This window comes from Moschus berezovskii, chromosome 14 (genome assembly GCF_049115385.1).
Source record: "Moschus berezovskii isolate FMDL1 chromosome 14, NW_MosBer_1.0, whole genome shotgun sequence".
In the NCBI taxonomy this organism is placed as follows: domain Eukaryota; kingdom Metazoa; phylum Chordata; class Mammalia; order Artiodactyla; family Moschidae; genus Moschus; species Moschus berezovskii.
In genome coordinates, this window is record NC_142473.1 from 57,993,016 (window position 1) to 58,008,154 (window position 15,139).

The following is a 15,139-nucleotide window of genomic DNA, read 5'->3' on the forward strand; positions in this document are numbered from 1 at the left end:
GCTGAGACAGAGAGACCGAAAGGGCAATGGAAGGGCAGGCCCCCTGTTACTCCCCGTGCCCTGTTCCCTCTCTGAAGCAGGCAAAGATAGAGACAGACAAAGCAGACAAAAATAGAGACAGAAGTACATAGTCAGAGATCCAGCAAGTCCAGAGACACTCGGAGTTGGACAAAGGCAGAGACAGAGGCCGGAGATGGCAGGAGAAGACAAAGATCAACAGGTGTCAGCTGCAGCGTGCGGAAGACAGGGGCTCCGGAAGAGACCGGAGAAGTAAAGAGAAGCGGAGACAGAGAGAGGGAAACTGACAGCAGAGATCAGGAGACAGCAGACCGCGTCGGAAAGCTGAGAAAAGAAGTGCAATCAGAGAGAGACCTGCAGAGACCTTGGGCGTTGGGGTGGGGAGGAGGCGGGCGGGAAGGTGTCTTGAAACCTCGAGAAGAGAAGCTGAGACCAGAGGGTGACGGAAGCACCGTTTGGAAAGGGTGGTGGCTCTGGGAACAGGAGCGTCCAGTTTCTAGGGCAGGAAGAGGGAGGTGGAAGAAACAAAGAATCTTCAGACAGGGTGGCTCTCGGGCTGGACACCCTGTGGTGATCACCTCTGGCCTCCCTGCAGCTGTCTGTTTGCCTCACACCCACTCAAACAAGGCCTGACTTGCATCCAGAGGGAGGAGACGTGAGGGCTTCCTGGGTCGAGCGGGCAGACGCGGCTATGTTGCAGCCCCGACTTGGGGACTGCGGTGTGGAAGGAAGGGTGGGGGTGGATGCTTCCTCTGAGGGCCTCACAGGAGAGATGACAATGAGGTCAGATCCAGGTGAGTTGGTTTGGAGATGGGCCACCAACAAACCAAATTCTCAGTCAGCCTTGGCAAGCTGTGGGATCCTGGTGATCCTACGGGAATGGGAAGGAACTAGAGACTTCAGTTGTGCTGCACCTGCCCCTCAATTGTTATTCTGATGCCAGCAGGCCTTGCTTCTGGAATGTTCTCTAGCTGATCCTCCACTTCCCACACATACAGCGGGAGGGAGGCTGACCCCAGCATCTGCCCACTGAGCCACCAGAAGCCACCTCTGGCCTCCCTTCCTGAGCCCTAATCTGAGCTGAGGCCAGGCTTCCCCCATGCCCTCCTTCTGGTCTGAGGGTTGCAGGCAGGACAAAGAGCCTGGGAAAAGACCTACGCCCAGCTCGCCTGAGGGAGAGGGGCCAGCAGTCCCAGCCAGGGGCAGACAGCAGAGAGAGGAACCAGGGTCAGAACTGGCCCTCAGTGAAGCCTCACCACCAACTCACCATGTGCTTTTAGGTAACAGGCAGAGCGACCCGGTCTGTGGGGGAGGTGCTTGAGAAAAATGATCTCCCCAGGCCATTCCTATTTTTGTGATTCAGAGAAGCCACTTTCCCTTCTCTGCACCTTTGCTCAGCTTTCCCTCTACCTGAAGGAAGGCACCTGCCCACATCCCATTCTGGTGAAATCTGCCTTGTTTTCTAACTCTTCCAAATGCCACCTCTTCCAGGAAGCCCTGACTGATCCTCCCAGTTGGAAGTAACCTCTCTCCCATATGCTGTTTGACCCTCCCTTTGCAGGGAGGTTCCTGATGGTATTTCTGTTGTTCTCTCCAGTCCTAGGTTCAAATGTGGGCCAACCCAGGGTAGGAGGTAGGGCAAGGGAAAGAACCAGCTTCACACTGCAGCTCTGCCTCACTGGCCTGATGGGAATGCACACTCTCACCCTTTTTTTAATATGTGAGGAAACACGTGCTCACAGAGGGTAAGTGACACATCCAAGGTCACCCAGAAAGCAAGCAGCAGAGTGGGGGGCCAGAACCAGATCAGTCAGATGCCAAAACCCTTTCCCTTCTGTCCCCTTGCCTTCGGGGTTTCCTCTTCCCTCCACACACCCCACGCTGGCGAGTCTCCACCCACCTTGGGCACTTCTCCACTGGCTCCAGACAAAGCAAGTTGTTGTCTGGGAGTTAGTGACTGCAGAGGGGGCAGGAGAGTTATTCCTCCCAGGCTGGGCCGTGTCCTCTGGGGCAGATCGCAGGCAGCTGGGAAACACGTGGCGAGCTTGCTTAGACCCCACAACTGGGTGCCAGGTATCTACTCCCGCCTGCGTCTGTCTCTCCCTGGGATTCACTTTCTGCACCTGTGCAGTCGATGGTAGGGGTTGGCTGAGGTGGTCATTTGGTCCCTTCTACTGCTGAGAAGCTCAGCTTTCTGTCTCTGGAGGGAAGAGGCCTCTTGTATGGGGCAGGGGCTTGGCTATCTCCAGGGTGCAAGTCTGGGCCCATCCACACCATGGGGGTAGAGAGGAGATAAACTTGGCTCCTGCTACCCCTTCTGGACTGCAGTCTAGAGCCCTAAGTGCTAATGTTTGGAGTGATGGGGAACAAGGCCCACCTCCCCAGCCTGGAGCTCCCTGGGAATGGGGTTTGACTTGATCCATTCCTGAGGCCCCAGGACTCCGCACAGGCTGGGCAGAGGTCAGGTACTGGGGAAGGTGCAGCCCAGAAGCTGTTCTTTCTCTTCCTCATGCTCCCATCCCCACCCCCATGGCATTCCTTCCCTCCTCCAACCTGCTTTGAAAGCCTACTCTGTTGAGGACTGGAGATTCATGATAAGGAGTGAGACGGGCTGCAGTGAGGTGCTTAGGAGTAAACGGAAGCAGCGAGAGAAGAGCGAGGACTCACGGTTGGTGGACAGGGTGTGGCCTTGGCCGACGCCCATGCGTCTCTGAGCCTCAGGCTCTGTGTTTTAGGTCTAAGGAGGCTGGCCTGGATTCCCTGCAGGCTCAGGGCTCACCCTCCCTTCTCTGTGCCTTCGTCTCTATTTTTGGGTCATCTTGGGTCTAGATGGGGTAGTCAGGGTCAGAATCGGGAATAGAAAGTCCCAGCACAGGGTTTCTGACCCAGCTTGGAAACCACCAGAAAAAAGCAACAGCATGTTATTGTCTTCCCAACAGACCACCCAAGGGTCCTGCTAGGAGGAATTTCCCAGAGACGAAAGCCAAGGCCAAAGCCTGAGACCTGACCCTGCTTCCTGTCTTTGATTCTAACCTCCCCCACCCCCACTGCGCAGAAGCCCCGTGGGGCCACATGGGGCACTGAAGCCCTTTGGAGCCCCATGCTCCCATACCCCTCCCCAGGCCCGCGCTGCAGCCCCTGATTCCCCAGACCCCCACACTCCAGCCTTCTCTTCTCCCTCATTCAGTTTAGCTCAGTTCAACAATCATGTTTTTAAGCTGAGCCCTTGCAAGATGAGAAGTGGTTTTCTGAGAAGTGGTTTTCTGAGAAGGTAGGACACCTTGGGAAGCCAGGCTGAGGGTATAACATGTGCGAAGGCAGAGAGGTAGAAAAGAACAGGATGAATTTGGGGAATGGCAGACATCTACTGGAGTTACAGAAGAGTGTTCACTAGGATGGCCTTGATCTCCTAGATGCTGAGGCGTCTGGACTCACATGCTGCCGATGGGGTGGAAGGGTGGTTAACCATTGTTGAGGACCGCAGTGCACCAGGCAGGATGGTCTCCTTTAATCCTACCAAAAATGCTGTGTGCCCAGAGAGGGTAGCTGAGGCTTAGAGAAGCTAAATAAACTGCCCAAGGTCATGGCTACAATGTAGCAAACAAATATTTGAACTCAAAGTCTTCTGACCCAGAGGGTTTCAACAGGGACCTGCTATAGTCCATCAGGACCCAGGAAAGGAGAGCCTCTGCCTGGGGGTAGTCCACTGGCTTATCAGGCAGATGGGAGGGGGACATAAATGATGCAGGGGGTTGACCAGCCTGGCATCCCAGAGAAAGGGCTGAGGGAACTGAAACAGGAGTGGGGAGGGGAGGTGGAGGGAGAGGGAGCTGGCATGGGCTGCAGGAGGTAGGTGGGGGAGCCAGCAGGCTGAGGGAGCCCAAGGAAATCTAGGAGGTAGGAAGGGCTGGAGGTGGGGTTGACCATGAGGCTGGCTTCATCCTATCCCAACACTTCTGGAGGGAGGTACCTGCCATCATTGTGACAGATGGATTGCCCAGTGTCTGCTGCTGTGAATATTTGCTCCCCGGGCTCAGGCTGTGGGCGTGTGAGTGCTGGAGGTTGGTAGGTTTTCCAGAAACATCCAGACTCCTTTGTGACACTGCTCTATCACCTTAACCTTGGCATCTGAACATGGTTCCGGGATGGGTTCCTGCTTTCGCTGTTTTCCTCAGTCAGGGCGTGTATGCAATGGATCTTCTCACTTTCCAAGCCAAGTTTGCCCATGTGTGGCTTTTCTTTCCCTCTCTCACACATGCCTTCCAGACGGAGAGCCAGAGGACTGGCCCATGTCCTCTCATGGGCTCTCCTGGAGCCCATGGCCCCTTAGGCCTCTTCCTCTGGGAGCTCCCCTACCAGTCCAGACTCACATATGGCTGAGCTCACCATTACCCTACAATCCCACCTTCCATGGCAGCACACCCAGACCAAAAGCTATACCTCTCTCCACTCCCCACTCCCCTGCCCCCAGGGCTCCTCGGCTTCCTGCACTCCCCACCCACCTGCTTTTCCAGCAAATCCTGTCCATCCCACCTCCCGGCTGTGGTTCATCAGCTCATTACTCTGCATCCCTACAGCCCCTACCTGGCCCAGGCCCCAAGACCATCTGCTCCACTGCTCCTTACTCCTGCCTTCTCCCGGGTCCCGGCCCACAGCCTGACCTCTCCACTCTCCCCCGAACGGCACAGAGGTCTTCATAGGAGGCCAAATTAGACCTCATCCCTGAGCCCAGGATGAAGCCCAGCCCTCCAGCCTGGCATTCAAGAGCAGTCATGGACTGGCCACTCCAGCCTCACCTCCCCACCTTGACTCCAGAGCTCCTGTCTTCCTGGACTATTTGTTTCCTGAGCAATCTTTGCACTTTCATACTTCTGCCCTTTACTCTGATGTTTCTTCCCCGAGGAAGCCTTCCAGAACCTTCCAACGTAGGTTAGAACCTCTTAACTATGTTTCTAAAGTCTTGGAACTCCTTAAGTCACATAGTGAGCATGTGCTGTGGTTCTGTGTTAGATGTTTGCCCTGTCACCACACACACACACACACACACACGCACACCCCCCCTCAAAGCTCCCTGAGAGCAGGGACCTAGGCTGCTTGCTTCCAAAACCCCAGCCACCTGTCTTGTGGAGCTGTCAGCATGTGTGGAACCTTCACTCTTACTCCTAGAAGCAGCAGAGACCAGCTGTGTCCCCCACCATGGTGACCCCGGGCAAGTCATGGCCTTTTCTGGTCTTGCTGCCTCACCCTTAAAAGGGCCCACCCCTGGCTTCCTGCCCAGCAGCACTTGCAGTTCCCAGGGGTGCTTGGGGTCACAGACAGGGAAGCCCATAGGCGAGTGTAAAGGGTCCTGGAGCAAGCCAGATGAGCTCAAAAAGGCTCTCACAGGGCAAATTGCCACATGAAAGGCCAGCATCTTAGACCAGCTGTTTCCATATGGGAAAGTAGGCCCAATGTGGCCAGATCTGCTAATCTTTCAAGAAAAAACAAAAATTGAGAGTTTTGTGTGAAATTTCCTGACTTTTAAATGCTGGCAACTAGCTTAAAAACACTCAGTGAGCCAGCATTGTTGCATTGTTCAAGCCAAATTAAAATGGCTAGGAGTCAGATGCGCCTCCAGGCGGGACTGCCATCCACCGCACAACTCCGGAGGGCACCCTTCACCTCACGGCGCACATCTCACGCAGCTGCACAGAGGGCCTTTGTCCAGGGCCTCCGTGTTGTAACCATTGTCCTGTATCATCTCTCTGCCAGTTCCTCTGACAGCCCAGGCAAAGTGTGTGTGGCGGCAGGTTTCCGGGAGAGGCCTTACCTTCTCTCTTTTTGGAATTTAAGATATTTATTTTCTTGGCTGTGCTGGATCTTAGTTGCGGCACGTGGGAAATCTTTGATCTTCATTGTCGCATGCGAGATCTTTAGTTGCGCATTCAAACCTTTAGTCGGAGGCATACAGGATTTAGCTTCCTGACCAGGGATCATTATAAGGAAAAAAAAAAAAAGGTCATGGAATGCAGCAGGTGATTATGGAGGGCAGAGGGAAGACAAAGAGACCGCAGAGGGAGGCTTCCTGAGGGGTCTGTGTCTCTTCAGGGACCGGGAGGAGGTGAGAGAACAATACCGAGGGTGGGTGCCCCCCTGGAGGACAGTAAGTTCTGAGGCCTGATGACCAGGCCTGGAGATAGCTCCCAGGTGAGTTTGCAGCAAACGCGGACAAAACTGACACTGTGTCATCCTGGAGTTGACAACGGATGCTACCTCTGTGACCCTCATTCAGGCTTAAGAGGCAAGGGTCATTATTTCTATTTTGCAGAGGCTCAGAATGCTGCTGGCCCAAGACCACACTGGGTCTGAGTGATCCTAGGTCATGCTTTCTCTGCTGAGGGACAGGCTGGAATATTCTGGAGAGAAAGTGCCCTTTTCTTGTCCTTCCTTGGTCCGAGCCCTCCTGCTCCATCCTCAGGATGTGAGAACTCTCCCAGGCTCCCTTGGCATTCCTCAGCTCGTCCCTCCTCAAAGTTCAAATCTGGGCCTTTTTACAAGTCCCGAGCTTTCACCACACTCAGGTCCCCTAGACTAGGGGCCATGTCCTTCTCATCACATTTCTCTGTCCAGCCTTGAACTGACCAATGAACTGACTGACTGATAAGCTAAAAAATCAGCTGGTAGAACTGTCCCCATATAACCACCTTTTGCAATTCACTGGAGGGAAGCCAGGCCAGAATCAGAAATGGCTACAGGAGTAGTATTTTTCATAGGTTCTAAGGCCATCATTGGTAGCCACCATCATGGCTGCTGTTAGGGGCCCAAGAGTCAAACAGGTCTGAGCTCCAGTCTAGGCTTTGCTGTTCAGCAGCCCCAGGACCTGGACAGGCTCCCCTCCCCTCTCTGTGCTTCAGTTTCCTCATTGATAGAGTCACAGCAGCTACCTCAATGGTTTGCTAGGCAGATGGGTGAGTGTGCCCAGCGCAGCACATAGGGTAGCCTCAAGGGGAGACAGTGAACCTCCTCCATCAGGGGGTGACGGTGAGCCAGAGAGCTGGGTCTCCAGCCCCTATCTCCCTGGCCCTTCCGGGTGGAAGTTTCTCCTGGTTCCCGGGTTCTAGATGCAGCAATGCTCTTGCTGTCCCAAAGCAATTATGGAGGCAGGCAGGGTGTTTGTACCTGACAGTGAAGAAAACAATGCTCATTGAGCGTCTGCTATGCGTCATGTCCATGCTGGCTCTCGAATGTTAGTGACACAACCTGTTGATAAGACAAAGTCTATTATTTACCAAATAAGGGCCAACACACCTCTTGAAGTTTTGGCAGTGTCTCAGAATGGGGAGGAAAGATCAATAGCGTTGAGCAAGAATCATGATACAACAGTCCAGGGTTTGTTGGCAGAAACATCAAGGTGAGGATTTCGCGGGTAGAGATTCAAAGAATCAGAGGTGCACACCCTGCTGACAGTTTTTCTTGAACAGTTGCTCTGTCTTTCCGGAAGTTTCTGTAATGAAAAATCAAGCAATTTGCTGGGGCTGCTCAATCTAAGAAAAGTAAGAAGAAAACTGCTAATGAAGACAGTGGAGTAGCAAAGTCAAGTTAATGTCATTGGTAAGGTGTGGTTTGGGGCTTTTAGGGTCCTCGCTGAACGTGGAGGGAAGGTTCAGGTTCTCAGTGGGCACTCTCGGCAGTGGGAAGTAGGGGTTGCCGTCCCTGCGTTGAGGATGAGGGTCCCAGCTGGAGGGCTGGAATCTGTGCAACTGCCTGCACGGCTATGAGTGCACATAGCGGGAAGGAACCCAGGTCCTTGGGTCTTGTGGTTGACTGGGGCTTGGACGGGAGGGAGAGAGATAATCCGGAGATGGATGATGGCACTGTCATAGGAAGAGGTTCACGTGGAGGAGACAGCTGTGTGTGGAAGGGTTCAGTTGGGCCTGTAGCCTCAGAGGTGCTTGAAGATTTCAGGAGAGGGGAAGATTGGCCCTCAGGGGGCCTATGGTGTGCCAGGTCTGAGCCAGGTGCCCAAGATGCCTTACCTCCCTGAGTAGAGGCTGTATCCTCACTTTACAGAGGAGACAAGCTAATCAGGGGCACATCCATGCTCCACAGAGGACCAGTGGCTGGACTGGGGTTCAGACCCAGGTCTGGGGACTTTGCAACCTTTGTGTGCATGCATGCTAGGTTGCTTCATTCGAGTCCAGAGCTTTCTGACCCCCATGGACTGTAGCCCGTCAGGCTCCTCTGTCCATGGGATTCTTCAGGCAAGTATACTGGAGGGGGTTTGCCATGCCCTTCTCCAGGGGATCTTCCCAACCCAGGGATCGAACGCGCGTCTCTTACATCTCCTGCACTGGCAGGCAGGTTCTTTACCATGAGCACCACCTGGGAAGCCCCTTGAAACGTAGACTCGATCCCATATCTGCCTGAGATTTTCTGTTTATAGCTGGGAGGTGGAGAAGGCAGATCCCCGAGTCTTTAAAGAAAACAGAACAGGCAGAGAAAAGTGGCCCTTCCTGTCAGGCTGCTCTCTGAATCTCAGCCCTCATTTCCCAGACTCAAATTCCTGGCCTTGGCCACGGCCAGGACACTCTGCCTTGTAGACATCTGGAGCGTCTGAACTGAAGGTCTCTGGTTGACAGAATTTCAGGGCAACTTTCTGACTGACTTTCTGAGCAATTGCAGTAGGTGACCAACCGAGAAACCTGAACAGACGTGTCTCCTAAAGGACAGTGGACTAGTAGACCAATGATTTACCAGCTGACAGACATGAGTGTGCTAGCCATGTGACCCACCGACAGGCACACAGGCCCCTTGCCTGCCAGCTCTGGGGCTGTAGGATGCTAGGCCTTGGAACCACCTGGCCTACCTGGGGCCCCCAAACCTGGCTGCCCAACTGAGAGAGGAAGAGGCTGTAATTTTCTCCTGGGGCCTGGCTCCCTGCCTCTCCCCTCATTCCTACAGGGCCCCTGGGCTCAGCTCAGGTGCAGTCCCTCAGCTGCCCTCTCTCCTCCAGAACTGACCCTTGATAAAGCCTTCACAGGATGGTACGGACCTCTGAGACAGCAGGTGAGGTGGGCCTACAGCCCTGTACTCAGGACTTTCCTTCCAGGGGAAGCTCTATCCCTTATTGGGGCATCGGACTCTCTGCTGCCAGCCCCTCTATAGAGGACTCCAGCCCACGGGAAGGGCTCAAAGGAGACTGACAACCAGTCTGACCAGCCCTGTTCAGTGACCTAATGGCCACTCAACACACTGACTGGCAGCTGTTCTCAGAACCCAGTGGTATGGGGCCAGGGCTTCCCCTTCTCCCCCCAGAGGCTCATACTATAGACTGAGTCACAGGATGGTGGAAAGTTCTGATCTGGTCTATTGATCTTTTGTCCCCTCTCAGCCATGCCCTGGGCTTCTTTCAGAGCTGGGGATCCACGTTAGTGACTTCTGCCCTCCCAACCTCAGCTCCCACTCCATCATCTGGTTGGCCTGCCCCTTGGGAGGCAGGCACCGCTGCCTTTCAGGTGGCCTAGCTAGGACTGGCTGGGCCAAGTCAGAGAAGAGTGGTGTGCTTCTGCCCCTCATTAAATCTGTGCAAGTAGCGCAGAGCAGCATGAAGCTAACACGTGGGCTTGAGTTCCTGTACTAGTATGAGCTAGCAGAGCTAGTTACCTGTGAACCTCGGTGTCCCCATCAGCAGCACAGAGCTCATGAATGCACCAGAGGCATGGAGCTGTGGAGAGGCTTCACGAGCGCTTACTATGTTGGCCAAAAAGTTCATTCGGACTTGCCCACGAATGTGTGTACCCGAACGAACTTTTTGGCCACACCACAGAATGTGATTGCAAGCCCTTACATACGTGGCAAGCATGTAGCACAGTGTTTATGTTATTATGGGTGGGTGGGCTCTACTTGTGAGAGGAACTGGAGTTCAGAAATTGTCCTGTCAATCTCCTCTGGTTGAGTTTGCTTGGAATCCCCTTACTTTCTCTTCTTCAAAGTGATGTCCATGGAGCACTACCTCCACTCCCCTCACCTAGGCCAATCCCTCATCTCCTCCCTGTCACTTTTACTTCAGTGTCTCCTTGTTTGCTCTGAGTGTTCATACCCATTAAAGGGACTCCTCCCCAGCCACACAGGCTTCCATTTCCTTAGCCAAATTACTCAAGCTATTTCAATAGATACTTTTCCAAAGATATGGCCAATAAGCAATGAAAAGATGCTCAGCATCATTAGTCATTAGGGAAACGCAAATCAAAACCACATGAGATACCATTTCACACCCATGAGGATGGTTCTAATCAAAGAGACAGACAATAAATATTAGTGAGAATGTGGAGAAATTGGAACCATCACCCACTGCTAGCAAGAGCGGGTGTTAGATGGTGTTAGAGAGCAGTTCGACAGTTCCTCCAAAAGTGAAACAGTTACCCTATGGGTCAGGAATTCAACTCCTGGCTGTATACGCAAGAGAACTGAGAATGTGTATCTACACAAAAGTTGGCATATGAATGTTCACTGGACCTGAAACAACCCAAATGTCCATCAACAGATAAATGGATAAACTAAATGTAATTGCATGTATTCATGTATATATACATACACTGGAGTGTTATTTCAGTCATTAAAAGGAATGGAGCACAGATATACGCTACAATGTGGATAAGCCTTGAAACATTATGCTCAGTAAAAGAAGCCAGTCACAAAATATCACATGGATGATCTCCTCTATGTGAATGCATTTGAAATATCCAGAATAAGCAAACCCAGAAAGCCAGAAAACAGATCAGTGGTTGCCAGGAGCTGGAGGGATAGAGGATTGGGGAATGACTGCTCATGGGTATGGCATTTCTTACTGGGGTGGTGAAAGTATTCTGGAATTAGAGAGTGGTGGTACTGTATTACTATTTATAGTTATATACTATAGATAGTATATAACTAATTAGATAGTCGTGACTTTTTGAATATACTAAAACCATTGAATTATATACTCTGAAAGGATAGATTTTATGGTATATGAATTATATCTCAATTTTTAAAAATTCCTTAGGCTCCCAGGTACCTTGTGTGAGGAGCACAAAACCCTCACTGGTGGCGGTTGCAGGCTTCCTTATCCCTCTTGCTGAGTTGGTCTTCTAGGTCTCGAGATGTAGTGAGAGGGCCCACACCCCTTCTCTCGGTCAGGAGTGTCCTCAGGGCAGTTTTCAAGCTCCATAAGGAGCTTGTTGAATGAGGGGAAATTCCTGCCAGGTTGAGAGACTTTTGAGACAATGGAGAGGCTTCCGCAGGAAGCAGGGCCCCAGGAGGGGAGGAAAGTCCTAGAAGCCTGGGCTGCCTGAGGTGCAGGTGGTTTTCCTCTAAATGGAGAGGTGGAGTCTCCCAAGGCTGGGCTTCCAGGCTCCTCACTGAGAGTAAACCTCAGGAAACCCTGAAAGATGCCTCTGAAAGGGCTGCAGTGAGTGGGAGACTGACAAGGTTACCATGGTTACCGTGGCTCATGGGACCATGATTTGGGCATTGTACTGGTGAGTATGGTCATTATATGCCATGTAGTGCCCTGTGGAAGTATTGCTATCTATTCCAAACTCCCCCTAGGAAAGCCCTTTATGCCCTGACTTTGGACCAAGCCTTGACCATGCACGGGGCTCTAGACCTCTGATCTTACACTAGGCCAGATAAACCCTGACCCAGAGTTAGCCTCCAGGAACACTGGACGTCTCACAGATACAGGCCCCAGGAGGGTAGGGCTATGCATTTCTACACTAGCGCCACAGCTCAAAGGATGTGTGACGGCATCAGCAGCTTCTTGCTAGAAGGAAGCTTTGTGCTGGGAATGGAATGAAGAGGTGAATAGGTGGTCTCAGTGGTATCTGGCCAGCTTAGGCACGTGGAGCACACACACACCCTCTGAGAAAGGGCTCCTTCAGCTCCTGAGATGCAGGAAAGCTGTTGGTGTTTTGACTCGAATTCTCACCAAACCAAGAAACACCTCGGGTTGCCTGGTCAGGGTCATTCTCTGAGATTCCATCTCCGTTCTCACCCCCTGGCTTTCTGTCCCACAGGGCCAATGGGTGATGAGCTCCAGGTGTCGGACAACGATGCCAAGGCCATGGTGGGCACAGAAGACACACCTGAAGGCAAAGCCAGCCCAAATCCTCAAAATTTGCGGCCAAGTGTGTTCCACAGCATCAAGGTACCTCTCAGGACCTGGCAGGAAAAGGGTCATCTGAGCCTGACAGAGCAGGCTCTGCCACTTACAGGCTGTTAAATGCCAAGCAAGGTGCTGCCTTTCCCTGAGCCTCAGTTTCCTCATCTGTAGAATGGGTGATTGTGATCTCTAGAAGCACTTAGCTTGATTTCAGGCACACGGTCTCTCCTTTCAGAGAGGCTCTTTTGTGGGCACTGGGGGACCAGTCTTCTTGGCGCCAGTTTTTCTAGGGGGAAAGAGAAGGACCCCAGGGATCCTGAACCTATGTGAATACTGGGAGCATTGGCTCAACCAAGGGCAGCCCTAAACAACCAAATCTGTACCAGCACCTGCACGGTGCCAGGCCCTGTGCCAGGGGCCACTCCACCCAGTCTTATTTAGCTCTCACAGTAACCTGGGGAAACAGGGGTGTCATCCTTGTTACACAGATGAGGAAACCAAAACTCGGAACAAACATTCTGTTTTTTAAGCTCCAGCATAAACACCCTATTTTTAATTCTTTGAGACACGTTTTTCTCTTAGGAATTCGACCAGGTTTTCAGGAGGGCTGCAGGCAGGCAGGGTGTTTGCGTGGGGCTGAGTGAGGTGAGGGTGTAGCTTGGGGGTTCGCTGTGTGCAGGTGGTCTCCCAGGGAAGTTCAGGCGAGGACTGGGTGGGGCAAGGTGAGATCTGGGGAGCTTCCTGGGGACAGGAGGGGTTCTAGTCCAGCCTGGGAGACCTCTGGGGACAGAGGGGCTCCTACCATCCTTGGCCCCATGAAGACCCTACTCTCAGTCCTGTGGATTTCGAGTCTCCCCCAGACCCCCGGGGTACCCAGGACAGCTTTCCTACTTTTTGGGCTGTGAGAATCCATGCGCTACCCCAATAACACTTTCCCTCCTCTTGCCCTGGCTCTCCCTCCCTCCCTCCCTCTCCTCCTGCTCCTCCTGTCTGTCTGTCTCCTCTGACTCTGTTTCTCCGTTTGCGGCCTCCCTTTCTCTGTCTCTCTGCATCCTCCCCCACGACTGTCTCCACCTCTGGCCCTCCATCAGTTCTTCGTCCTCTGCCACAGCCTGCTGCAGCTGGCACAGCTCATGATCTCCGGCTACCTCAAGAGCTCCATCTCTACGGTGGAGAAGCGCTTCGGCCTCTCCAGTCAGACCTCGGGGCTGCTGGCCGCCTTCAATGAGGTACTGGCCCCAGCAGCACAGCCACGGTGCAGGGGAGGCGGTGGGGACTTGAGGGAGATTCTCACCTCCACTCCCCCTCCCTCATGGCACTAACGTAAACCCTTCCTCCAGTGCCACGTGCAACCCCATCACAGCTCCTTCCGATCCCACCCTTGGCGGGGGGCCTTCTGCTGGGGTTCACGGAGGATTTTAGAGCTAGGCAGGGTCCCCATTACCCACACCTCCCCACCATTCTCCTTTCGGTTCGACAATTGTCTGGCCCAGGAAGGAATCAGAGGAAGCCATCTCAACAGTAGGGAGAGAGGTTTAAATGAGATCAAAGGCAAAACCTTGGGACCTTAGGGTAGAGGAGGGAATGGATGATACTAGGGCGTGTAGTTGCTGCAGGATCCACAGGCCTCTGCCTCTGGGCTGACAGCCCAGCCATGAGGACTGGACAAGCTCCTCTGGGCGGATTTGGAGATCAGAGTCCAGCTGTGCCCAGCCCCTCCCCCACCAGATGTTTTCCGCCTCGGAGAAGGCTGTTGTCCAGAGAACACTCCCTCCCCAGCCCTCAAGATATCTGTGGAATTGTCTCCCCCTTGGGTGATATGTCACATTCCTCCCAACCCAAGGCCCATGGTCTCCACTCAGTCCCCAGACTCTCCTTATCACCCACTCCCAGATGTCAGAGATGGGAAAAGAATGTCACTACTGTCATTATGCAGTTGTGGGACCTCGGACAAGTCACTCCCTGACTCTAGGTCTCAGGGTCCCATCTAAAAAATGGAGAGTGGCTGTCCCTCCCAAGGCCCCTCTGCTGATACTGCCCCACTCCATCAGCAAAGGACCGGGGTTCACGGGTAAGTGGCCCCCCCACAGTCACAACCAGGAAGCAGCGGAGTGGAGCACACTCCCCAGCTTCTGACAGCAGAGCCTGCCTGCCCTGCCAGCTCTCCAGTCCCCTCCAGCACACACATCCAAGGATTTTAATTCTAAGGCTTGAAATACCAGCCTTAGTCCTGTGGCTTAAGACGTATTTTGTGCTTAGTTGCTCAGTCGTGTCTGACTCTTTGTGACCACATGGACTGTAGCCTGCCAGGCTCCTCTGTCCATGGGGATTCTCCAGGCAAGAATACTGGAGTGGGTTGCCATGCCCACCTCCAGGGGATCTTCCCAACCCAGGGATCAAACCCAGGTCTCCCGTACTGCAGGCGGATTCTTTGCCATCTGAGCCACCAGGGAAGCACTAAACAAGATACAAGTTCTGATTCTGGGTTAAGACACACAGGAATATCTACTCTGTGCTGTTCTGTGCTCAGTCGTGTCCAACTCTTTGGACTGTAGCCCGCCAGGCAACTCTGTCCCTGGAACTTTCCAGGCAAGAATACTGGAGTGGGTTGCCATTTTCTATTTTAAGGGATCTTCTTGACCTAGGGAATCGAACCAGGGTCTCCCATGTCTCTTGCATTAGCAGCCAGATTCTTTTCCACAGCGCCACCTGGGAAACCCAGACTTCATTTATTTCTCATTCATGACATCCCAGAAGCTCAAATACCTGTCCTGGACTGTCCTACTACCCTGTGTTTTAACATGGGACCCAACCCACATTCTAGAATGAAATTGAAATTCTAGCCCTCTCCATGCAGCTCTTATTTCTCTCCTCTATTTGAGCAGTAAGTAAAACACATCCTAGGAGGACCCAGAATCTGGGTTTTTAACGGGGACCTGAATGTTTCTTATTCAACCATTCTGCAGAAGGGAACACTGAGATTGGTGATTGAGACAAGGATGG

At 53.0% G+C, this 15,139-nt stretch overlaps 1 protein-coding gene across 5 annotated transcripts in view; it reads left to right on the top strand.

Moving 5' to 3' along the window:
• The window catches only part of SLCO2B1 (solute carrier organic anion transporter family member 2B1), a 51,324-nt gene that overhangs the window by 655 nt on the left and 35,530 nt on the right, over nt 1-15,139 (top strand). For 2 of the 5 annotated variants that reach the window (XM_055423681.2, XM_055423682.2), the window contains exons 2-3: nt 12,051-12,181; nt 13,228-13,365. In XM_055423681.2, coding sequence (XP_055279656.1) covers nt 12,051-12,181; nt 13,228-13,365 — 269 coding nt within the window. Of the gene's footprint in view, nt 1-7,391; nt 7,609-11,398; nt 11,514-12,050; nt 12,182-13,227; nt 13,366-15,139 lie in introns of those variants that run through there. The other 3 variants (XM_055423685.2, XM_055423683.2, XM_055423684.2) reach the window with 3 other exon arrangements.